At 45.1% G+C, this 26274-nt stretch overlaps 1 protein-coding gene across 4 annotated transcripts in view; it reads right to left on the reverse strand.

The window, feature by feature from the left end:
- INTS10 (integrator complex subunit 10) overlaps positions 274–26274 on the reverse strand; it is a 45504-nt gene continuing 19503 nt past the window's right edge. Inside the window, exons 10-18 of one of the 4 annotated variants that reach the window (XM_013985010.2) lie at positions 25874–26030; positions 24425–24507; positions 22572–22724; positions 19673–19781; positions 8109–8188; positions 6837–6999; positions 5530–5623; positions 2615–2692; positions 287–610 (exon numbers count right to left, since the gene is read on the reverse strand). In XM_013985010.2, coding sequence (XP_013840464.2) covers positions 454–610; positions 2615–2692; positions 5530–5623; positions 6837–6999; positions 8109–8188; positions 19673–19781; positions 22572–22724; positions 24425–24507; positions 25874–26030 — 1074 coding nt within the window. In that variant the 3' untranslated portion in view covers positions 287–453. Of the gene's footprint in view, positions 611–2614; positions 2693–5529; positions 5624–6836; positions 7000–8108; positions 8189–19672; positions 19782–22571; positions 22725–24424; positions 24508–25873; positions 26031–26274 lie in introns of all 4 variants that reach the window. The other 3 variants (XM_005672659.3, XM_013985011.2, XM_003134201.4) reach the window with 3 other exon arrangements.

Genomic DNA, 26274 nt, shown 5'->3' on the forward strand with positions numbered 1-26274 from the left:
AGGGTGGGGGCGGTGCCCGCCACTTCCTTCCTGCACTGCTGGGCAGGACACCCCCACCCCCCCACCCCCACCTGGTGTCTTCAGCACAAGTTCACTGAAGTTCATTCTGGCACAAAGTTTCTAGATCTTAAAACTTCTCCAAAGAAGAGGTCTAGTACCATGTTAATGCACAACACTCACCAAAGCCTAACAGGGTAAAAGAAGAGAAAATCTTGACATCTTTGAAGGAAATGTCTTTTTAAATAAAGCACATTCTGGTTCGGAAACTAAGAATGAAAATCAAAACCCAAATTTAGGATGATTTTATTTACAAAACAGGAACTTTTGTTTTACAAAAATTACAAAACATGACAAAAATAGAAATGGCTTCTCAGACTCTGGGGAACTACTTCTAAGCAACCAGGGCGTGAAAGCTCAGGCGGTCCGCTTCTGAAGGGCGGGAGGGCGGGCCGCTCAGGCCAGAGTCTGGAGCAGCAGGATCTTCTCGTTGACGCAGAACCTGTGCAGCACCAGCATCAAGTTCTCCCCACAGCGCGACACCTGGCGCTCCATGGCCAGGCGGAAGTCCTCCTTCACGCCCTTGGTGATACCCCGGGTGACCGTGTGGTGCCTGGGCGGTGACAGGGAGACAAACGATGCCATGGTGAGCAGGGCATCAGGGGATCGGGCCAGCAACCCTGGGGCAGGAGTACAGCCTGCCTCACATCTAAGTGTACGTGAAAAATTAAAAACAGAGAGGCCCTGACCAAACGCCCCGCTGCCTCTTCCTCCTCAGAAAGACTTAACCCTGGAGGGACATGGTTCCCCCTGGACAAAAGGCCTTTGTAAACATCTAACTGTTCCAGGAGATGCTACCTGTGGCGCCTGATCCTACAGCGCCACCGTGCTGCACATACCTCTGTGGCTCAGGCACAGTTTGGTTGCTCTGGGCCCACTGGGTCCAGGCCACACTAGCCACACAACTCAGGTCCCGCCAGGCCAGCTGAGTGTGGAGGAGGCCGTGGTCCCGGGATGGGTGCCCGGCACCAGGGTCGCAGGTGTGCCTCTCTCCCCGCAGTGCCAGGACGGGACAGCTCCTCCAGTGCCAAGCCCACCAGACTCACGTCTGTTCTTGGACCAGCAGGAGGGGCTGGGGTCCTGGGACAAGAGCCTGGCACAGGTGGGGAGAGGAGCCTCCGGAACCCACGCTGGGGCCCGAGGAGGCCAGCTGGGCACAGGAGGGGGTGGTGACCACACCCTGGAGGGTGAGCTTCAGAGAATGAAATGCCAAAGGAAATCTCAGGACCCTTGGGGACGTCAAGACAAAGGAAGGAAAAGAAAAACCTGGCAAAACTCAAAGGCTTCAATTCAAAGGAAAGGAGCTTCACCTCCTCGTTCGGGCACTTGGTGGATTCAGACCAAGGGCAGCCGCCTCCCTTCCCCACCCCTGCTGCCTAACTGGCCTCAGACACAGTCCCAGGGATTTAAAATTTCTACTACTAGAAATTGTACGAGATTTTCAGGTACTGACCAGATAAAACTGTTGAAACCACTCTAAGAGGTTTCTTTTTGTATAAAATGAATACAACAGAAGTTATAAAGCTGCAGTGTGACAGAAGAAAAAAAAAAAAAAAACCACAGGCTTTGTTAGGAAAGATGTGACGGGACACCCACAATGCCCGAGGGCATCTTAAAGGACTACGGAGGGAAAGAGCCCAGACGTGGGCCGAACACCATTCTCATCAGGTCCGGCCAGGGAGCTCAGCAGTGGGGACATGGTGCCAGGGAGCCCCATGGGGACAGAGGCAGCCCCTTTGTGCGGCTCTCGGGGGACCTGGGCTGCACGCCAAAATGGGAGCCCCCCACCCCACCATCGACTGACCCGAAGACACTGGCGTTTGGCCGACCCAGAGCCCAGGGGCCTGGCTGGCTCCCCTTCATCCTAGTGAAAACAGAATACAATGCTGTGTCCTGCTGGTCACGGCCCAGTGGCAGTTTCCATGTGTAAGAGCAGTGCACCTCAACTGTATTTCTATCAGAGCCTTCAGCGCTCTGGTAAATTCGGATGAAAAAGAGAACTACTTAGCTTTTGTGGCTTAAGGCCAGGATAAAACAGCGCATCAATGTGGTGTTTCGACTACCAAATATTTTCAGTTCAGAAACGCAAGGTCTGAAGAAAACAGTTATCTGTGGCCGGAAAATACTGTGCCAGCACCCATTTAGACCAGAACCTCAGCACTGGTCACTAACGCGAAAACTCTAAGCATAACATTTACTTAGAATAAATTTCAGCATCCTTAAATATTTATGACCAAATGCCTTACATCCGATCAAAAGAGAATCACAGCTGAGGGCCTCATCTACGGTGCACTTAATCTGACACAGCTTCACATAACTCACTTGGTTCCAGATCCATAATGATTTTTAAATCGAACACAAAAACACTGGCAACTTATGGAAAAAAAATAAGAAATGTTACAATATTACAACCAGATGGTTTGCCAAGGAATGTAGAACAAATTAAAAAATTAAATAAAGCATGAAAAAGAGCACTGAGGAACAAAGAGCTGAAAACCATGGGCGGTAAAACATGTCGACAAACAGCACACTATGAGCAGGTGTGTCCACTCGGTACCTGTCGGCAGTCTGCATGCTGGGCTGAAGCACAGGTAAGAATTCCTGCTGCAGTAACCCCATGGGAGGGCTAGAAGGCCTTTAAAAAACAGCAAACAGCGGCATTCAAACACCCACACTGACTCAGCCTGCACTTACAAACAACACTCCAGAGAAAAGGCGCGAGACGGGAGCGGTCACAGAGAACCACCCGCCACAGGCCTGGGCACTGCGGGCCCCGGTCACGGCCATGGCTCTCGGCCCCAGGTCCTCGCGCTCAGCCCACTGGGCTCTGGTATAAAAAGCGGCCACCAGGAAGGAGGACAGTGAGATGCGAGGGCCGTGGGGAGACGGCCCTCCGCGCGCCACTCCTCTCACGCTTAGGTCCACCCCAGAAAGAAACCCAGCGTCTTTTCAGGACCATCTTTGATGGGATTGAAGACCCCAACTGAAGAGGCCCTTTCAAGAGGACTAGAGAGGCTGGCAGTGTTTTTGATAAAGGTTGAGTTTAACTGTCAAGTATTGAGAAAAGGAACAAGTGGGGAACAAGAGTCCGGCCCCTGGCTTTGCAGAACTCTGTCTCGGCAAAGACATGCACGTGAGCCGCCAGGGATGACCTTAGACCACAACACCAGCCTCCCGGTTCAGGGCACACACGGGACTCGCTTTCCCGGTTCAGTGGGTCTTAACACTACCAGGCTCCTGTGAGCATCAGTGAACAGACATTTCTCTATTTCAAAGTACATGAGAGGAGTTCCCCTGTGGCCTAGCTGTTAAAGATCTGCTTTGTCACTGCGGAGGCTTAGATTTGATCCCTGGTCTGGGAATTTCTGCATGCTGCAGGTGGGGCCCCCAAAAGCCCACCAAAAAGCAAATACTTGAGAACAACATGTGTAGGTAACAGAGCTCGTCCCTCTTGCCAGTTGGGCCCTGGTGCCCTTGGCACTGGTGTGGTACCTGCAGCCCAGATGCCACAACCGGGACAGACTCATAGCCTCACTGGGGGGATGGGGGTAGGCTGGGCTATCACTGCTCATAGAGTCTCTGCCCCTTGGCTGGAGGGCTTCTCCAAAAGGTCCACAGTGGCTTCAGAGAATGTGTTTTTGACCCAAAGGGAAAAGAAACATGGCAGTTTTCCTCAAGCTCCCAACCCCATCCCCATGAGCAAGGGCCCTCTGGCTCCCATATCACCTCTCCTGCTGTAGTTTCACGCAGGTAACTGAAACGCAGGTTTCCAATGAGCTCTGAGATGCACTGTCAGTTTGCCAAGTAACAATCCCCAGATCTGTTTCCAAATGGATGGAATGGAGGGCTTCCTAAGGGGGTCAGTGGTCTTTTACAGGGACTTAGATGAAATTAAAGGTGATACTGACCAGGGTTGGGGGTGGGGCATGCAATTACGCCACAAAAGACTAGAAGGAGGGCTGGGTCCTTGCTCCACCATAAGCAACCCTCACAGTCACACCATCTGGTGCCTGACAGCCGTGACCCCTCACCCCTCGTCCTCAGGGTTGCTGTGTGGACCCATGTCGCCGTGCAGCCCAACCTGGCTAAAGAAAAGTTCAGTATAACCAAGGCTGAGATGCAACTGCTGATTTTCTGACAATCCCCTCTCACATTTTCAAAGTGGTGTGAGAACTGTCACACTTAGGTTTAACCCTAAGGAAAGGAAAGGGAGGTGATGCTACGGAGGCTGTCTTTACATTATGGTAATTCGTATGGTGAGCGTTAATGAGGATTAAAGAAAAAGGCTCTTAAAGGTATTTTGTACCCGGCCTCAAAACCTAGAATAGAAATCACAACACAAAAGGGGTTTACCTGGGGCCCATGTCAAAAAACCGTTTTTATTCTCAAACACGGTGAAGAATATTTTGAACCATGCAATTATTTCCCCCGAGTTTTCAATGGAGCAGGAAGATGGGCATCTGTCTGGTCCATGTGCCTCAGCCAGCTCATGTATAAGGGTCTTGCGTTTTCACATCAAATGTTTAGAATATTTAATAACAACTGCAAGATGAAGGACAAGCACCTTCCTGACAGGGCATCGTGCTGGCCACGTGCCAACAGAGGCTGTGGGAATCCAGAAGGAACCCCTCTCATTTCCTCTCCTGACATTTCTAAGACTCTCCAAAGATGGAAAGAGATGTAGATTTTTGCTTTCAACTGAAAACTCCTTCCTTTCACAAGTGGGGGCGGGGGGGAAGGAGAATGTTTCGGCCTCAGCAACACCTTCTTCTCACTCGGGGTTCGGCCTCTTGCAGTGACACTGATCCTGACTTACAGACATGCTGACCGTGCAGGACGCAAAGGAGGAGGTATGACAGCACACTAGGCAGAGCGCTCGCAGCACAGATATATTGTCCAGACTGCAATGAGCACTGAGGGGCAGAAGCAGGGGTCATGAGCTATTTAAAAATCATAAATGGTCACTGACTTCACCCTGGTGTGGGAGGCGTGCGCAGAACAAGCCCCCCTGCTCACTCCTGGCAGGCACCGGTGAGAGCCGGGCGCTTGCTCAAGGCTTCAGCAGACACTGAAGTCCAAGCGCAGTCTGTAAATGAAGCCTGCAGGCTGTCCCAATGCAGCACAACTTCAATTAAAAAAGCATAGCTTTTCTTAGTTAAAAGCACTGTACATCTAGTCTAATCAGGAGTCAGAGGATCAGGCAGTCAGTTTTGGAAGAGCTATCAGGAATGAAACTTATGCCTCCCGAAAAAACTATCAAAAGTGACAGAACCAACCCAAATGAAACAATGTTTCATCAGAAATGGAGTCAAGGAAAGTCTTTCAAAGGGGTGCCCAGAATCAAATCTACTCTCAAGAACAGAGAGCAGGTTTGGATTCCTTTCTATGAAAGGCCTGAAAACTACAGACATTCACAGATACTCCCTCAAGCACACGACCACAGCGCGGAGGAGCACAAGACAGGGCGCTTACTTGATCAGCATGCCTTGATTGGGGAGCAACTCCAGATGAACCTTCCCACCTTCCTGAGTTCTCAGGTAGGCGAATTCCTCCAGCATGTCGATATCTGAGATGGATTCAGGGGAACCACGGGTGAAAGCAAGGGGTCCTGTTCTCTCGGAGGAGGACGTAGGCTCGCTGCCTCTGAATAACCTGCCCACAGCTGTCCCACCACCAACTGCAGAGCTAGGGCTGGAGCCTGGTTCTGCCTGAGTCCAGGCCTAATGATTCCTATACCCAACAAGCTACCCCAGAGATGGAAATAGTCTTCATACAGCTGATGATTAAACAGATCCTATATGGTCATAAAGGCTAAATGAAAGGACCAAAAAAAAAAAAAGTCAGGTAAGTTCCCTGGTGGTCTAGTCTTCTAGTCTTTAGGACTTGGTGCTTTCACTTCTATGGCCTGGGTTCAGTCCCTCGTCTGGGAACTGAGATCCCACATCAAGCCACTGAACACCAAAACAAAACAAAACAACAAAAAAAAGAGAAAAATGAAGGGGGGGCATATACTCCTCAAAAATACTGCTCTGGGCACCGGGACAGAGCTATGATATTCCTTGCAATGCAAAAAAATGTAATAAGGGAGCTCCTGCTACGGTGCAATAGGATTGGTGATGTCTTGGGAGCACTGGGTTCGATAGTTCGATACTGGGCGCAGCACAGTAGGTTAAGGATCTGGCGTTGCCCCAGCTGCAGCTTAGGTTGCACCTGCAGCTTGGATCTGATCCCTGGCTCAGGAGCTCCATATGCCATGGGTGCAGCCAAAAAAGAAAAAAAAAAGTTTAGAAAACACACCAAACCTTTGATTCAAAGGTGGTCTTTCCCTAATAAACAGGATGAAATACACCAATGCCAGCATGAAAGCAATTACTGGGCTGGGCGGTGTCTCCAGTGGGCACTCAGCAGAACTGTGGCAGTCCCCAGGGGAACGGCCAATGCCCCACGGCCCCTGCTGTGGCCCAGCCAGCTACCCTGGGCCTATCAGAACCCACAGGCTCTCACTTCAGGCAGCAGGGGTGCCTGCTGGAGGTGGAAAATGGAATAGGGCTATCAACATTCCTGATGCCTCTCTGAATCTTTTATGACTTTCACAAGCCCAACTAACTGCCCCATCCCATTTTCAATCACCATTCCTTCTCTTTTCCTCCCACATCATGGAAACCAATATATCTTCCCCAAATGAATGGTTCATTCATTTTTGTACCAAGTATTCATCCTAAAAAAAAAAAAAAAAAAAAAACAACAAATTTCTTACGCTTTAACAAGAAAAAGGATACTTGTAACATAATTGAAAAAATTCTCATATTGGAAATTTCCTTGTTGGCAAATCTTGCTGACAGCTTTCAAGAACAGGGCCTCTCCCCGTGGCCACTCCTGCTGCAGCAGAACGATGACATGCCCCAGCGCCATGTCGTCCCTGCTGTCCGTGAACGCCCGCAGCTGCAAGACAAGAGTTTGTGCAGATGGGAGAGAGCAAGTCACAGGGTGATCTACAACACGGCAGACATCACCCCGCTCCCCCAAAAAGCTGCCCAGGGAAGATGCATGACAAAGATCACTGGAGGCAGAAGGGAAGAGCAGAAAACAAGCTTGCTTTGCAAAAGTCGCTGCTGTTGGGGCGGGGGGAGGCACTAACTGGAGAAGCGGTTCCCCTGCCCCCCACATGATCATCTGTGGGGGTGGGGGTTCGCAGAGCAGGCCTGAAGCTTTGAAAGTTGGGATAAGGGCAGAGAGGAAGCTGAGTGGTTCTGTACAACACGGAGAAGGGTCCAGGTGAGGGTGGAGGGCAAGAGGCCACTTGGGTGAGAGGGTTTGAGGAGAACATGGGGGGAGGGGGGCAGGACCACAGGAAGGAGGCAGAGGGTGAAGTGAGCAAAAAAGTGCTTTTTGTTCTAAACAAGCAGCCAGGCCTAAAACCACTGTCAGTTGTTTCTGTCGCCCCAGGTACTTCTGATGAAGGGTCAGGTTTGGGAATTACTGCCCTAAAGTAGAGACCCAGTACCCTCCCTGATCTCCTGCTCAGAAGCTTCCAGGGGACAGTTAAGCCTGTCCACGCCAGGGCTGCACTCCAAACAGCCACAGGCCAGGCTCTCCACGCCGTTACTCTCCCAGCTCCGAGGGCCTCTGCTCATGCCAGAGCATCACGACGTGCTCATCCTGATGCTGCGTCTTTACGACAAATGCACATCCCTCTAGGAGCCCAACAGCACACGGGCTCCCTTCTTCCACAACTAATCTCGTCTACTTGTCTGCTAATTAATTACCATCCACTGAGCACTACTACAGGCAAGCAGGTCTGCCCCACTGTTACCTGTGAACCCCCAAGGACAGGGTCATTTCCTACTCATCTCTGCCTAGCGCGCGGTGGACGTTTAACAAATATTTGTTAACTCTGAGCCTGATGCTCAGCCCTCCTCGCTACTCCAACCTGCGCTTTCCAAGGAAAGCATACTAACATTTGTGCTCAAGGCTCTCAGTTCAGTCATTTCCGCTCATCAGAACAATCTTCGGAATTAAGTTTCTGTCATGCTAACTATCTGAAAGCTTACCTTAAAACAGGCTAACATTAAGTGCAGACAGTAGGGCAGGATAGCCTTGCTGGTACAGGGCAGAAGCTTCAGGTCTGAACCTAAGAGAAGTCCATGGAATGCTTGTTAGCAGCAAAGAAAACAGCTTTGAAAAGCAAAGGTTTAAGGTGCTTTCCTTCAAGGAAAAAAAAGATAAGCAACAATCACACAATCTCAAATACAGTTAAACTACAATCATATTTAGTGAAGGTGAAACTGGTTTTTGAATCGTCTCTAGATTTCATTTCTCAATCTCCTTTCCTAATGTTGCTTAAATACTTATTATGAAAATCTGAAATATTTAGAAAACGATAGAGAATATTACAAACACCAGCATGCTCGCCCCTCGGCTTTATGAAATGCTGACATTTGCTCTAGCTTTTAAAGATTTTAATACAAAGCATCACACGTTCAGTTCACCGCTTGTGAACCTTTTCTGATCCTATTCTCCTCTCCCCCTCCAGAGGTAACTATTCTGAATAAATGTCCATTACTGCTATAAATACCACACGCTTTTTCTTTTTGTTTTGTTTTTTTTTTGTTTTTTAGGGCCGCACCTATGGCATATAGAGGTTCCTAGGCTAGGGGTCGAATCGGAGCTGTAGCCGCTGGCCTGTGGCACAGACACAGCAATGCCAGATCCGAGCTGCGTCTGTGACCTACAACACAGCTTACGGCGACGCAGGATCCTTAACCCACTGAGGGAGGCCAGGGATTGAACCTGCATCTTCATGGATATTAGTTGGGCTCATTTCTGCTAAGCTACAATGGGAACTCCCACACACTTTTAAAACAGGGATCTGTGTTCATACACATCACAGAGAAATGTTTTGCACATTTTCCGTCTACTACATAAACAGTGTCATAGCAAATGTATCCTTTTGCAGACTGTTTCTGGTACTGAGACAGGCAGCTCCAGTTCACTGGTTTTCAATGTAACTGAGGCTACATAGACCACTACTGATTTATCCACTCTTTTATGGTGAACACTGAGATTTCTATTATTATAAACAATGCTGAAATACATATTCTTATAACACTAATATATAAGAATAACATTAGATACATATAACATTTTTTTCTTGTGCACTTATGGAAAAAACTTTGAGCAGTGGTTGCTTTCCAAACTAAGACCTTAACCCTATCCTTTATGGTCTCTGCTCTTTATATCCTAAATCCTTCTCTACCCCAAGGGCAAGAAGTAGCAAGAAATAAATACACTTTTTAACATGAGGACCCTGTGTATACAGAGACGTTGATACAGGTGACCCTTGAACAACCCAGGTTTGAACTGCACAGGTCCACTTATACATAGGTTTTTCCTCAATATATATACTAGCTGAATTTTTAAAGATCTTTAAATGAACTAAATGTGAAAGAGTTTGTGTTAAAGTATAGAATACAATATGTGGAACCAAAATAACTCAGGTTTGAGCCCTGATTCTCTTCAAACTGTTTCAGCTTCCTGCCCTGGGGTGGGTCACCCATCAGTTCCAGTTTTTTGTTTTTTTTTTAAGGGCCGAAGCCATGGCATATGGAAGTTCCCAGATTAGGGGATCAAATCAGAGCTACAGCTGCCAGCCTATGCCACAGTCACAGCAACACCGGATCCTTAACCCAATGAGTGAGACTAAGGATCGAGCCTACATCCTCATGGATCCTAGTCAGGTTCTTAACCTGCTGAGACCATCAGTTCCCATTATTGAGGTTGAGAGAACAGTACTACTGGAGCAAGGGGAGGTAGGGGTCTGAACTCCTAAGTTAAGCCCCACGTTGTTCAGAGGTCAACTATTTAAAACAAAAGTTTCATAAAATAAAACCCATCGTTTTTACTGGAGATACACTCACTTATTTTAATAACACTGCTACAGTGTATCATTAAAAAAGAAAATTTCTAGTTGAAATTCATGACCCAGTAGGTGAGGGCCCAAGTTTGGAAATCACTGACTTCTATATGTGGAAGAGGTACATAACCAGTAAAGAGATGTTTGACTTGGTACTGTTAACATGGTCTCCAAAGCAACCACATGAATTTATTTATTTTTAATGATTTTTATTTTTTCCATTATAGTTGGTTTACAGTACCCCGTCAATTTCTACTGTACAGCAAAGTGACCCAGTCATATATACACACACACACATTCTTTTTCTCACAATATCCTCCATCATGTTCCATCATAAGTGACTAGATACAGTTCCCTGTGCTGTACAGCAGGATCTCATTGCTTATCTGCTACAAATGCAATAGTTTGCATCTATTAACCCCAGACTCCCAGTCCATCCCACTCCCTCCCCCTTCCCCTTGGCAAACTGCAAGTATGTTCTCCAAGTCCATGAGTTTCTTTTCTGTGGAAAGGTTCATTTGTGCCATATATTAAATTCCAGATATAAGTGATATCATGATATTTGTCTTTTTCTGAATTACTTCATTTAGGATGAGAGTCTCGTTCCATCAATGCTGCAAATGGCATTATTTTTTTGTTCTTTTTAATGGCTGAGTAGTATTCCATTGTGTATATGTACCACATCTTCTTTTTCTTTTGTCCTTTTGTCTTTTTGGGGTCACACATGGCATATGTAGGTTCCTAGGCTAGGGGTAGAATTGGAGCTGTAGCCTCTGGTCTATACCACAGCCACAGCCAAAGCCAGATCCAAGCTGCATCTGCAACCTACACCACAGCTCACAGCAACGCCAGATCCTTAACCCACCGAGCAAGCCCAGGGATCAAACCCACAACCTCATGGTTCCTACTCAGATTCATTTCCACTGCACCATGACCATGATGGGAATTCCTGTACCACACCTTTTTAATCCATTCATCTGTCGATGGACACTTAGGTTATTTCCATGTCTTGGCTATTGTGAACAGGACTGCAATGAACATACGGTACATGTATCTTTTTCAAGGAAATTTCTGTCTGGATATATGCCCCAAGAGTGGGATTGCTGGGTCATGTGGTAATTCTATATTTACTTTTCCGAGGTACCTCCATACTGTTTTCCATAGTGGTTGTATCAGTTTGCATTCCCACCAACAGTGCAGGAGGGTTCCCTTTTCTCTACACCCTCTCCAGCATTTGCTATTTGTGGACTTGTTAATGATGGCCATTCTGACTGGTGTGAGGTGGTACCTCATAGTAGTTTTGATTTGCATTTCTTTAATAATTAGTGACGAACATTTTTTCATGTGCCTATTGGCCATCTCTTTATCTTCTTTGGAGAAATGTCTATTCAGGTCTTTTGTCCATTTTTCAATTGGATTGTTGGGGTTTTGCTGGATTTTCAATTGGATTGTTGGAGTTGTATAAATAGTTTGCATATTTTAGAGATTAAGCCTTTGTCAGTTGCATCCTTTGAAACTATTTTCTCCCAATCTGTAGGTTGTCTTTTTGTTTTTCTTTTTCTAGTTTCCTGTGCTGTGCAAAAGCTTGTCAGCTTGATTAGGTCCCAATGGTTTACTTTTATTTTATTTCTGTTGCCTTGGGAGTCTGACCTAAGAAAACATTTGTACAATTGATGTCAGAGAATGTTTTATCTATGTGGTATCTTAAGTCTTTAAGCCATTTTAAGTTTATTTTTGTGCATGGTGTGAGGGTATGTATGTTCCAGTTTCAGCAATTTACATGCAGCTGTCCAGTTTTCCCAGCACCACCTGTTGAAAAGACTGTCTTTCCCCCATGCCTCCTTTGTCGAAGATTAATTGACCGTAGATGTCTGGGTTCATTTCTGGATTCTCTGTTCTGTTCCATTGGTCTGTATGTCTGTTTGGTACCAGTACCACACTGTCTTGATTACTGTGCAACCACATGAATTTATACACCATCCAGAAGCACGTAGGAACATGTGTCTTCACATCCTGACAGTCCACGTGGCCACCCCTTACTCTCTGCATCCTGATGTGAAATGGTAGCTGTTGTTTTAATCTGAATTTCTTGCATTACCAATCGGTGGAGAATCTCCCCAAATAGTTTCTGGCCATTTGGGATTTCTGCTTCTGGGACTCTGTTGTTCACATTTTTGCTTATTTTTCTGTTGGGGGTTGGGGAGCTTGATTATTTTTTACTGGTTTTAAGGAGCTGTTTCAAAATTCTAGATACTAAGGTTTTTTTTGTTTGTTTTTTGTTTTTTGTCCTTTTTTAGGGCCACACCCATGGCATAAAGAGGTTCCCAGGCTAGGGGTCTAATCAGAGCTGTTGCTGCTGGCCTTATGCCATAGCCACAGCAATGCCAGATCCGAGCCACATCTGCGACCTACACCACTACTCACAGCAATGCCAGATCCTTAACCCACTGAGCGAGGCCAGGGATGGAACTGGCAACCTTATGGTTCCTAGCCGGATTCGTTTCTGCTGCGCCATGATGGGAACTCCTAGATACTAAGTTTTTGTTGGGTATATATGTGCCTAACAATTTTCTTGTAGTCTATGGCTTCTCTTTTTGCTTTGATCATAATATCTTTCATTAAAATGTTTATTTTGGCATGAACAAATTCACTAATCTTTTTTTTCAATTTTTAAAGTTTTATTGCAGTATAGTTAATTTATAATGTGATAACTTCTGTTGTACAACAAAGTGATTCAGTTATACATGGACACACATCCATTCTCTTTCAGATTCTATTCCCACACAGACCATCAAAGAACACTGGACAGAGTTCGCTGTGGTACACAGCAGGTCCCCACTGGCCAGTCATTCCACGTACCTCAGTGAAAGTATCTTTTATGTTACATGCTCTTTGTAGCCTAAATCCTTCTCTAACTAGAAGGCACACAGATTTCCTTCTGTACTGTCTTCTAAAGTTTGTTTTTGTTTTTGTTTTTTCCCTTTTTAGGCTGCTCTGTGGCATATAGAGTTCCCAGGCCAGGGATCAGATCTGAGCTACAGTTGTGACCTATGCTGCAGCTGTGGCAATGCTGAATCCTTAACTCACTGTGCTGGGCTGGGGATCAAGCCTGATTCCAGCACTCCAGAGACATCGCCAAATTCATTGCCATCGCTGTTCCAATAATGGGAACTCCCGTCTTTTAAAAGTTTAAAAGTTTCATTTTCATATTTAAATCTTAAAATTTGAAGGATTTTTGCACAGCATGAAGGAGATATCTTTTTCATTACTGTAACAGTAGCACTTCGAGGATAAACCCACTCTTCCCTCATTGAATTAGCTGTGTTATTATCAATTTCTTTTTATATCTGTTAATATTTGCCTTATATAGTGTAGTGATCCTGTGTTGGGTGCATATATATGTACAATCGTTTTATCTTCCTCTTGGATTGACCCCTTGACCATTATGTTGTGTTCCTCTTTCTCTTTTGTAATACGATAGGAGTAATGACACTCTAGCTTTCTTCTGATCTCCATTTGCAAGGGATCTTCTTCCATCCCCTCATTTTCAGTTTGTATGTATCCCTAGAACTGACGTGGGTCTCTTGTAAAAAGCATCTATATGGGTCTTGATTTTTGTATCCATCTGGCCAGTCTGTCTTTTGGTTGGAGCATTTATTCTTTACATTTAATATAACTATTGATATGTGTGTATGTTCTTATTGCCATTTTGTTAGTTGTTATAGATTTGTTTTTTTAAGTCTTTTTTCTTCTCTCCCTCTTTTGTTCTCCTCTGTGATAACTTAGTGTTGTGTTTGGATTGCTTTTCCTCTTTATGTGCATATCTATTCTAGATTTTTGATTTGTGGTTACCATGAGGTATTGATGTAGCAGTCTATATATATGTGAGATTGTTTTAAGTTGCTGGTCACTTAATTTCAAATGCATCTCCAATATCCTACATTTGTACCCTCCTCCTCTCACAATTACTGGTTTTGATATTCGTGCGTGGATGATTTCCTACCTTTACCATATGTTTGCCTTTCCTGGTGAGCTTTCCCATTCTCAATTTTCATGTTCCTGGTTGTGGCCTTTTCTTTTCCACCTAAAGAAGTTCCTTTGGCATGTGTTGTTGTAAAGCTGGTTCCATGGTGTTGAATTCATTTAGCTTTTGCTTGTCTAGAAAGCTTTGGATTTCTCCATTGAATCTGAACAAGAGCCTTGCTGGGTATTCTTGATTGTGGGATTTTCCTTTTCACCACTTGAAATATATCATGCCACTCCTTTCTGGCCTGTGAGTTCCTGCTGAAAAAATCAGTGGATAACTTACGGGGTTTCCTTTTTATGTTACTTGTTGCTTTTTTTTTTTTTTTTTTTGTCTTTTTGCCATTTCTTGGGCCGCTCCCAAGGAGCACATGGAGGTTCCCAGGCTAGGGTTCAAATCAGAGCTGTAGCCACCGGCCTACACCAGAGCCACAGCAACACGGGATCTGAGCCACGTCTGCAACCTACACCACAGCTCATGACAATGCTGGATCCTTAACCACTGAGCAAGGCCAGGGATCGAACCTGCAACCTCATGGCTCCTAGTTGGATTTGTTAACCACCGAGCCACGACAGGAACTCCAACTTGTTGCTTTTAATATTTTCCTCTTTGTCTTCAAATTTTGTCAGTTTGATTACAAGTCTTGGTGTGTTCCTCCTTGGGTTAATCCTGCCTGGGACTTGGTGCTTCCTAGACTTGGGTGGCCATTTCCTCTCCCAGATTAGGAAGTTTGGACTCTTTTCTCTTCAAATATTTTCTCAGGCCCTTTCTCTCTCACTTCTCCTTGTGGGACCCCTACAGTGCAAATGCTGGTGTATTTACTTGTCCCAGAGGTCTCTTAGACTGTCCTCATTTCTTTTCATCCTTGCTCTATTCTGTTCTGCAGCAGTGTTTTCCACTAACCTGTCTTCCAGCTCACTTATCGCTTCTTCTGCCTCATTTATTCTGCTATTGATTCATTCCTATTTTTCATTTCAGTTATTGTTCACCTCTATTTTGTTTGTTCGTAAAATCTTTTTGCTCTTTGTTAAACATTTCTTCTATCTTCTCAGTCTGTGCCTGTGCTCTTTTCCCAAGATCTTGGATCATATTTACTATATTATTAAATTCTTTTTCAGGAAGATTGTGGGTCTGCACATCACTTAGTTGCTCCTCTGCAGCTTTATCTTGTTCCTTTGTCTGGAACATACTCCTCAGTCATCCCATATTGTCTAACTCTCTGTGTCTGTGGTCTCCGTTCTGCAGGCTGCAGGACTCTAGTTCTTCTGGCAAATACCTGGTGGGTGAAGTTGGTTCAGAGGCTTGTGCAGGCTTCCTGGTTGGGGGACTGGTGTCTTCCCACTGGTGGATGGAACTGGGCCTCTGGTGGGCAGGGCCCCGTCAAGGAGTGTGTCTAGAGGTGGTGTGGGCTCAGGATGACTTTAGACAGCCTCTCTGCTGATGGGTGGGGCTCTGTTGTTTGTCTGGCTTGAGGTGTCCCAGTACTGCAGCCTGCGGGGTATTGGGTGGGGCTGGGTCTTGTTGCCGATGACCCAAGTAGGATATGTGCCTCCTGTGCAGTTCATGTAGCTGAATACTCTCCAAAATCTCCACCACCAGTGACCACATTCCCAGGGAGAGCCAGAGCCATACCATGCCTCCCCAGGAGACCCTCTAAGACAAAAAGATAGGTCTGGCCCAGGCTCCTATGGAGTCACTGCTTTGCCCCAGGACCCAGAGCATGTGAAACCTTGTATATGTCCTTCAAGAGTGGAGTCTCCGAATCCCCTAGTCCTGCAAAGCTTCTGCAATCAACCACTGCTGACTTCAAAGCAAATGCTCTGGGGGTTCCTCCTCCTAATGCCAGACCCCCAGGTTGGGGACCTGACATGAGATGAGACTCAGAGCCCTCACTGCTGTGAGAGAACTTCTGTGATAATAATTATTCTCCAGTTTGTGGATCGCCCACACAGGGGGTAGGGGATTTGATTACATTGTGAGTGTGTCCCCTCCTACCATTTTGTTGTGGCGTCTTGTCTTTTTTTTTTTTTTTTTTTTTTTTTTTGCTATTTCTTTGAGCCGCTCCCGCGGCATATGGAGGTTCCCAGGCTAGGGGTCCAATCGGAGCTGTAGCCACTGGCCTACGCCAGAGCCACAGCAACGCGGGATCCGAGCTGCGTCTGCAACCTACACCACAGCTCACGGCAACGCCAGATCCTTAACCCACTGAGCAAGGGCAGGGATAGAACCCGCAACCTCATGGTTCCTAGTCGGATTCGTTAACCACTGTGCCACGACGGGAACTCCTGTTGTGGCCTCTTTATATCCTTGGCAGTAAAATACTTTTTCTGGAAGGTTTCAGTCTTTTTTACTGATGGCTGTTCAGTGGTTAGTTGTGTATTTTGTGTGCTTGAGAGAGGAGGTGAGCCCAAGGTCCTTTTAGTCCACCATCTTTCTCCCTCCCCCCTCACTGAATTGTAATGCCACTCAGTTCTTGGTTCTTTATTCCATTCCACGGGTCAATCTCCACACCAAAACTACACTTTAAAATAAGACTTGATATCAGCTAGGTCAAGTCTTACCCTCTTGATCTGTTTCTGTTCCACAGAGAGTAATTTTTGAAAGGACCTGGTCTCTTTTTTTTTTTCCCCCAAACTTTTGTTATGGACCATTTTAAACATATAAAAAGTAAAGAGAACAGTACAATGAAATCCCATATACTTCAAAGGGCTTCAACAGTTACCAAAGCTGTCACGCTTTAGTCATCTAGAATCCTTTCAGTGTCCTAAAAACCTACCATAGTCACAGAGATTATTTATTTTCTGCTGAAAAATGTTACCATTTGGTTTTTCCATTTAGCCTTTGCTCCAGCTCATGTTAATTTCTGTGAATATGAAGCAGGGGTTGAGGATTTTTTTCTTACTACATGAAAATCCCTTTGTTCCAACACCATTTGCTGAAAAAGCTTTCCTTTCTCCACTGAATTACTTTGGTGTCTTGGTTGAAAATCATTTGACCACACATGTGTCAGTCTTGTGCCAATACTGTTTTGGATAACTGTAGCTTTATATTAAGTCCTATCAGGTAGGGGAACTTGTCCAATTTCATTCATCTTTTCCAAAATTGTTTTAGCTGGTCTATACTATGTCTCTATATAAATTTTAGAATACTCTTGTCAATTTCTACCAAAAAAAAAAGTCTGCTGGGATTTTGATTGGGATTGCACTGAATCTATAAAAACATCTGGGGAGAATTGGTACCCTAACAATGCTGAGTCTTTTGACCTACAAACATGATTTTGCACATCTTTCATTAAATTTATCTCCAAGTACTTTTTTTTCTTTTTTATTTATTTTGCCTTTTTAGGGCCGCACCATGGCATACAGAGGTTCCCAGGCTAGGGGTCAAATCAGAGCTACAGCTGCTGGCCTATACCACAGCCACAGCAACACCAGATCCAAGCCACGTCTGTGACCTATACCACAGCTAACGACAACGTCAGATCCTTAACCCACTAAGCAAGGCCACGGATCAAACCCACAGCCTCATGGTTCCTAGTCGGATTCATTTCTGCTGCACCACAACGGGAACTCCTATCTCCAAATATGTTATGGGTTTTGATGTTATTCTATTTGGAGATTCCTTAGGCTTTTCTATATAGACAAATATGCAGCTGTGAATGACAGTTATTTTTCAGTCTTTATTTTTTTGGCTCACTTACATGTTGGTTAGAGAATCTCCAGAATGTTGAATTAAGGTTCTGAGAATGGACAGCCTTGTACTGTCCCTGGTCTTTGAGAAAGCAATTCATAGTTAAGAATGATGCTGAGGAAGCTTTCGCCTATTTCTAGTTTGCTAAGATTATTTTCATGAATGATAAATGCAGATATAATTGGAACTTAGGTTCCATAAGGCGGAACTTAGAATTCTGTCTGCATCTATTAAGAAAATCTTATGATTTTTCTCCTTTAATCTGCTAATGTGGTGAACTGCAGTGATCGATTTTCCTATGTTAAACCACTTTTGCATACCCAGTATACTTGGTAATATGTGTATTATCCTTCTTACATACTGTTGTACCTGCTAGTATTTTGTTAAGTATTCTGGCATCTATGTTCATGATAGATACTGGCCTTTAATGTTTTTCTCTTGTAATGAATGCTCTTGTTTGGTTTTGCTATCAGGGTTATGTTGGTCTTAAAACTGAATTCGGGGGAGTTCCCGTCGTGGCGCAGTGGTTAACGAATCCGACTAGGAACCATGAGGTTGCGGGTTCGGTCCCTGCCTTGCTCAGTGGGTTAACGATCCGGCGTTGCGCGAGCTGTGGTGTAGGTTGCAGACGCGGCTCGGATCCGCGTTGCTGTGGCTCTGGCGTAGGCCGGTGGCTACAGCTCGATTGACCCTAGCCTGGAACTCCATATGCGCGGAGCGGCCAAAAAATAGCAAAAGGCAAAAAAAAAAAAAAAAAAAAATAAAACTGAATTCGTAAGTGTTCCTTCTTTCTCTATTTTCTCAAAAAGAGTATATAGGATTGGAATTATTTCTTCCTAAATGCTTGATAGGATTCACCAGTGAAGCCATCTGAACCTGGAGTTGTCTATGTGGGAAAGTTTCTGATAACAAATTTAATTTCTTTGATATAGGAAAATTCAGATTTTCTATTTCATTGTGTCATTTTTAATAAGTTGTGTTTTTCAAGGAACTCTTCCATTGCATTGAAATTGCTGAATTTATTGGCGTAAAGTTACTCATAGCTTTTTCTATTCCTGTCCTGATTTCAGCAGGATCTGGAATGATGTTCTCTCTTCCGTTCCTGATATTGGTAATTTGCATTCACTTTCTTTCTGACCAGTCTTGTTAGGGGTTCATCAACTTCATTAGTTTTTTTTTTCAAAAGCCAACTTTTGCCTCTATTAATGTTCTCTGTTTTGTTTTCTAGTTTATTAATTTCTGCTCTTGCCTTTATTATTCCCTGTTTTCTATTTGCTTGGATTTAGCAGCTTATCTTTCTCTAACTTTTAAGGTGGAACTTAGATCAGTGACAGTGGGTCTTTCTTTCTTATAAAGCATGTTAACTCAGTTGATACAGTTTTTCAAATATAAGCAACTGGAGGTAAGCTCAAAACAGCCCAAGAGGGGTATATTAAGAGATCCTCCTCAACTAACCATTACAGGTTTTCCTTGGACTGGTAAAGATAGGAAAAGGAATTCACTGACATTCAGAGAATAATCTCAGGAAGTGAGGAGAACTTTTGGAAGAAAGACAGATTTACAGCTGCTTGTGAAATCAAAGCCAAGAAATGTTGGTGGCATTCACTTTTTTTTTTTTTTTTTGTCTTTGTTGTTGTTGTTGTTGCTATTTCTTGGCCGCTCCCGCATATGAGGTTCCAGCTAGGGTTGAATCGAGCTGTAGCCACCGCCTACCAGAGCCACAGCACGCGGATCCGAGCGAGTCTGCAACCTACACCACAGCTCACGGCAACGCGATCGTTACCACTGAGCAACAACCCGCAACCTCATGGTTCCTAGTCGATTGTTAACCACTGCGCCACGACGGGAACTCCGGCAATTCACTTCTTATACAATTTGTTAAGCTCTGCAGATCACACCATATTATCTTGTCAGGAATTGTAAAAAACTCCCCAGCCTTGGGTCCTAAAGCTATTTTTACAGAATAAAAAGGAAGAGTATCACTGTACCTTTTCTGAACTTGGGCTTTATCTTTGATGGTTCCTCCTGTGATTTGCCTCCGTCCTGGATGGGGAGGACCATGTAGCACATCAAATCAAGGACCTTCTCACATGTCATCTAGAGAAGACACGACCAAAAGGAAGTAGCTGGAACTTTCTTTCTGAGACCGAATCTGTGTCTGCAGCACACAGCAGGGCAATATGCACATAGGTCTGCAGCACTGCCCCACAGCTCCCTGAGGTCATTACTGTTTGCTTGGCAGTGAATGGAGAAAAATAACCAAGATTAAATCTATATATTCGACCTTTCAGGGAACAGGAACTCATTCTTTGCTGTTAAAAAAAACAAAAGACCAAAACTTCAAAATAGGACGTATGGTAGAGGACTAAATATTATTTTCAGAGCAAAATAAAATTAAATAGCAATACTCACAGGCCAAGCTAGGAGGAAAAGTTTCAGGCAGGAAGATTATTCTGATTAAAGCCTTAAAGGGGGGAAGGACTGGGAGCACAGAAAAGAGAAAAAAGGGTTTTCAAAGAAGGAGAGAAAAATGTGGGGGGCAGGGGGCGGGGCTTGTGTATTGGATTTAATGATTTACTTGAGGGGACAGAAGGTGTGGTTTAGGAAAGAGAGATAAAATGGGACAGATGACACCACAGTGAGCTGGCTGGTCTCCATCCAGAGAGGAAGGCCTGGCATCAGTCAGTCCACCAGTCACGTTCCAGCAGTAACAGAAGCTGCTGACACAGCCCTTTCCTTGCGCCAGGCAAACCCCTCTTATTATCTCCATTTTACAGGTGAGGAAGCAGACTCTTCAATCCATGCTTCCCAACCTTTTCCATATCTTATCACACCCAGAAAATACTATTTGTATGTTTGCTGAGAGGTGGCAGCAGTGACCTGGGGCTCTAGCTGCCTAGCTGCCTGGGGCCAGAGCTCACTGCCCCGAGGCCAGTGGGGAGGGGGGGGTGGTGGTGGTGTTATCTTGGCACATTCAGAACCAGCTATGGCCAGAGTCCTGGGGCTCTGGCTTCCAGAGATAGGCAGCTGAGTAGTTAAGAACTTGAACCCTGGAGTTGGGTCACAGAGCTCTAAGTGGTAGGGCCAGGGGTTAACTCAGAGTCATGCTGCCATCCCACCTCCAGCCAATTGTCTCTGCAAATCCTTCCTCGAGGACATGGGCCCTGGTGAAACCACCCTTCCCTAAATGCCTGCTGTGTACAGGTCTGAGACATACCATGAATATTGGCTCTTTAACTGTTTTGTATGGATACTGACACTGTTCTCTCCACTCAAATTAGACATCTGTGAATACAGGGGATCCACCTGCTCATGCTCCCAGCCCAGCACACAGTTCAACTCGGGCCACCCAGAGAGCTAATATTCGATTGTGTGGAATGATGACAGCAAGGTTTTAGAGCAATGACCATAACTTATAGGGTTGGGGAAAAGGTTACAGGCAACAAACTCAGTTAAAAACCAGAGGTTAGGGTGGTGGCAGTGGGAGTAAAAGGTGGTGCCATCCTGGAAGAGTCCAAAGGATCAGCTCGAGTAAGAGTCACCTATGACATGACCGTCTGTATCTAAGGGCCAGAGACCTAAGGACATCAGTGGACATGCGGAGTCTGAGCTGGAGACGAGCCGTCAGAGAGGCAGGAATCAGGTAAGCTAGCAACCAAAGATGCAGGCCTAACAGTGACCGGGGAGGTGGGAAGCGAAGCCTCAGAGACAATGAGTGTCGCTTCATCAAAGCTACCAGTGTGGGAACCTCCATATGCCACGGGTGCAGCCCTAGAAAGGACAAGAGAAAAAACAAAAAAACAAACAAGCTACCAGTGTACTTCATGTTCCTATCACCATGCAGAGCAGCAATGCCGTGCAGCTAATTCTATATGATAAACGTGGATCTGTGGGGCTAAGTATGTGCTTGCTTAAGTTCTCAGAAGGAATTTACTGAAACTTAGAATTGCGTACCTGGTGACAACATAAACGACAGTAGAAAAGCATTTCAATTTTAAGTGCGTACACCTTATGTACTTGCTGTTTCTTTCTAAAAACCATCATGGCAAATTATAAATCGTATTTCAAAGTTCCAGTTAAAAACTTAATTTAGGTTTTTCTCATTTGTTTTTTTTTTTTTTTCCGGAAGTTCCTGGGCTAATGGTTCAACTTGAGCTGCAGTTGCCAGCCTACATGACAGCTCACAGCAACGCCAGATCCTTAACCCACTGAGCAAGGCCAGGGATCAAACCCGCATCCTCATGGTTACTAGCTGGATTCGTTACTGCCGAGCCACAATGGGAACTCCCTAATTTACGGTTTTCAATCACAAAGTAATCAACTTGACATATAGAGAAATGAGAAGTCAAGAGTCTATGTGTTGCGGCCTTGAATTTATGCAAAACCGTGTTTTTGACAAGAGTGACTGACAAAGACTGTGTCAATCACTCTTGCCAAACACAGACATTTACTGCGTACGGAAACTGTGGGCCAGGAGGGGCTCACAGCACCGAGGGGACAGGCCCGTTTATGCCGCTCCTGCAACACCTCTGGGAGTGTCATCACCATATAAAGAGAGAATGTGAGGTTCAGATAAGCTAACTTGAATCTCCATCTCCCACTTGTACCACAGGACTGGCTCCACTCTAAAGGGATTCCAGGCAAGAAAGTAAAAGTCATCTTCTCACAAACAGAATAATGAGTAGGATTCAGGGAAGCCACAGTAAAGAGGAAATTAAATAAAACAAAATCATCACCAGCAGATCAGGTAATAAAATCTAGGCAGAAAAATCAAAGCTTCAAGTAAACATCCACTAGGTTAAAAAGCTACTACGAGAAAAAGAAAGCAAGCCCCCCCCCCCCCACCCCTGGGTGTGGCCGAGTATGCTGTGGGTTCCCAGTACTCACTCTGTACTCCCCCAAAGCAAAGTGGCAGGTGGCCAGCTGAATGAGCGCCCTCTGATGCTCCAAGGTCCCCTGTCCTGAGATCGGTGGCTGAGGAAGTGATCCCTGGAGAGCTGCCAAGTGGTGCAGGCTGGCTATGGCCTTCTTATATTGACCCTTAGAGTCACAGCAGCAAGGAGGGAAAAACACTGCCATTAAAAAAAATCTCCAGAGCTAATTAAGCAACTAGCAAGCAACCACAAATTAGGTACCTCTGCTTAATTATGTGAGGGGGGAAAAGGAAACGGAGCAACAAAATCAAACCAACTTAAAGCCAGATGGAGGGTCTGTATGGAGGTATTTCCTAAATACAAAGACTTTTCTTTCTGGTCGTCTTTCCTGAGCCTAAATAAGTTCTTGATAAAGAAGATTTTGGATATACCATTTCTTTTCTTTTCTTCCCTCTCTTGGCTGCAACCGTGGCATATGGAAGTTCCTGCACCACGGACTGAATCTGAGCTGGCAGCTTCCACCTATGCCCCAGTGTGGCAATGCCGGATCCTTAACCCACTGCACCGGGCCAGGGATTGAACCCAAGCCTCAGTAGCGACCAGAGGCTCTGCAGAGACAATGTCGGGTCCTTAACCCACGGTGCCACAGTGGGAACTCTGGATATAACCTTTCTTTATAAATCTTTTGCCAATGAAACCACTTCTCTTTTATGAAGGCTGGAAGAAGCAACATGCCCATTTCAACAACAAAGCCTCTCTCATTACTAAATCCTCTCTCCCTTCTAGGCATGAGCAGCTTGAGGATAGCAGGGCAAGGCAGAAGGACTCCACCAGAGCAGTAAGGAGGGGGGAAATGTGTTCATCTTTCATTTATTTATTTATTTATTTATTTGTCTTTTTATGGCCACACCTGTGGCATATGGAAGTTTCCAGGCTAGGGGTTGAATCAGAGCTACAGCTGCCGGCCTATGCCACAGCCATAGCAACTTGGGATCTGAGCCATGTCTGCGACCTACACCACAGCTCACGGCAATGCTGGATCCTTAACCCACTGAGTGAGGCCAGGGATTGAACCCATGTCATGGGTACTAGTCACGTTCATTAACCACTGAGCCACGATGGGAGCTTTAAACGATGTTCACCTTTCATTTAAAGTAGAACCCTTGGAGGGGAGTTCCTGTCATGGCACAGGAGAAATGAATCTGACTAGGAACCATAAGGTTGCGGGTTTCAATCCCTGGCCTCGCTCGGTGGGTGGGTTAAGGATCTGGCATTGCCATGAGCTGTGGTGCAGGTCACAGAGGTGGCTCAATCCTGTGTTCCCGTGGCTGTGGTGTAGGGTTGCAGGTGTGGCTCTGATTCGACCCCTAGTCTAAGACCCTCCATATGGCACAGGTGCATCACATCACATCAAATCCTTGGGCTTCCTGTTCTGGCTCAGGGATAATGAACCCAACTAGTATCCATAAGGACCTATGTTTGATCTACGGCCTTGCTCTGAGGGTTAAGGATCTGGTGTCGCTGTGGCTGTGGTGTAGGCCAGCAGCTGCAGCTCCAATTCATCCCCTAGCCTGGGAACTTCCATATGCTGCACACGCAGCCCTAAAAAGCACAAAAATGAAGTAGAATGCTTACTTTCACTGAGGGATGTGACCGGACACACCATAAGTACCACAGAAGATGTGGCCCTGTGTTTGGAGTTACTCTGAGATGAAAGTGGACCACAATCCCTCTGCTACTGAAGACAGAACTCGCATCTTCAGAGCAGGGGCCAGTGCAGAGAGGGAACACACATGCCTTCGTGCTGAGGATGTTCGCAGAACCACAGCGTGGTGCAGACAGGTCCTTGCACACACATCACGCTACCTGATAGATGATCACGTCATTGAGGAAGATTCGCAGCCAAAGCCAAGTATCTGTCTTCCACGCCAAACAAATTCTCGTAAATTCTGAGCAAGAATTCAAAAGCAAATTTACCAAAAATATGTAACATGGAAGCGGAGAATAAAACTCACAAACCCATCAAGGGAACAACAGTCAGAGAAACAAATTACCAAAAAAGGGATGTAACTTTAGACTCTGATTTCTAAAACGATGGTCCAGCTTTTCAGTTAGATAGTGAAGTTGGAGCAGAAGAATGCTTACTAGTAACATACAAGCAATGTTCTTATCAGGCACCCACACCTCCCAAGATGCTAAGAGCTACTCACAATGCTCTTCACGCATTATTTCACTTACCCTTTAAACTACTTTGCTTTCACTCAGTTAAAATAATAAAAACATGACGCTAAACGTTTCAATCATTGTTTAAAAAGTCAATTTATAACTAAAGGAAAAAATCCCCTCCAGGAGTTCCCGTCATGGCTCAGCAGTAACCAAACTGACTAGTATCCATAGGGACAGGGGTTGGGTCCCTGGCTTCGCTCAGTGGGTTAAGGATCAGGCGTTGCCGTCAGCTGTGGTGTAGGTCGCACACGTGGCTCAGACCCTGCATTGCTGTGGCTGTGGCACAGGCTGGCAACTACAGCTCCAATTCGACCCCTAGCCTGGGAACCTCCATAGGCTGTGGGTGAGACCCTATAAAGCCAAAAAAAAAAAAAAAAAAAAAAAAATTATCTCCAGCAGTCACACACCTGTCCACAATTCTAGACATGACAAGGAGAAACTGAACGATGTGATGTTTACTTAGAAAATACCACACGACACATGGGACAAGGGAACTATAGAGGTATGTGACAGAAGCAGGCCAGGGACGAATGTCCACTGGCTAAAAAGAAAGTAATAGCCTTGATCCCAAAGTTTAGAAAGCTCTCCTGGTGAGCAAAGTGCTAGTGATCTCTTAACAATGTTGAAATACTCAATAGTTTTAAATTCATACAGAGAAAACTCCCTCTAGTTTATCTCTGTATTCCAAACAGGCTTTAGCACTACCTTTTGTATAGGTGGAAAGAGATACAAAGCAATGGGACAGAACAATAAAAGCAAAAAATGACGCAGCAAGATGGAAAAAAAAAAAAAAAAAAAAAAGCCCATCAATATAAATTTATAAAGGAAAGACCAAAAACTCTCCCTGCAAATCCACCCAAACCCTGATTCCAATACACGAGGGTGTCCTCGGCTAATAGGTGAATAAATCTGAGTGATAACCGATTAGGTACACTGCTCAAAAAAAGAATCCTATACAATGTGTGAACTACTGCAATCAATTTAATAAGCCATCAATGCCTTGACATTTCAAATAGAATAATGACCTTTTCTGGCATGATGATTTTATGTAAAACAGTAGAATGGCACAAAAGGACAAGCAAGTCTTACCCTTGTCAAGGAACTCTAGGGAACAGAGCAGCTCCCAGCTCTCCCTGGCCAGCTTAAAGCTTTCTAACACCTCGATCGAGTTAGCAAGTTCTGCCTTATTGACAACAATGTGACGATTCCTTCCTTTTGTCGAACAGTCTTCATCGTCCGAACTCTGCTTAGAGAATGTGAAGGACATGGTTAGTTTAAAGCTATAAAAATCATCCCTACAGAGAAATCAGGAGAGAAGATAGTCGACTTGAAGGACTGGAGCTCACCTCCTACCACAAAAACACCAAAAATCACAACTAGCTGCTGAATAACCATCAATAAAAAAGGCTGGAACCTACCAAAAAAGATATTGTACACACAAAGCCAAAGTCACATGAAACAGTGAAAGGGGCGCTTTGCAACATAATCAA

Source organism: Sus scrofa, chromosome 17, assembly GCF_000003025.6.
Source record: "Sus scrofa isolate TJ Tabasco breed Duroc chromosome 17, Sscrofa11.1, whole genome shotgun sequence".
NCBI classification, from domain to species: Eukaryota; Metazoa; Chordata; class Mammalia; order Artiodactyla; family Suidae; genus Sus; species Sus scrofa.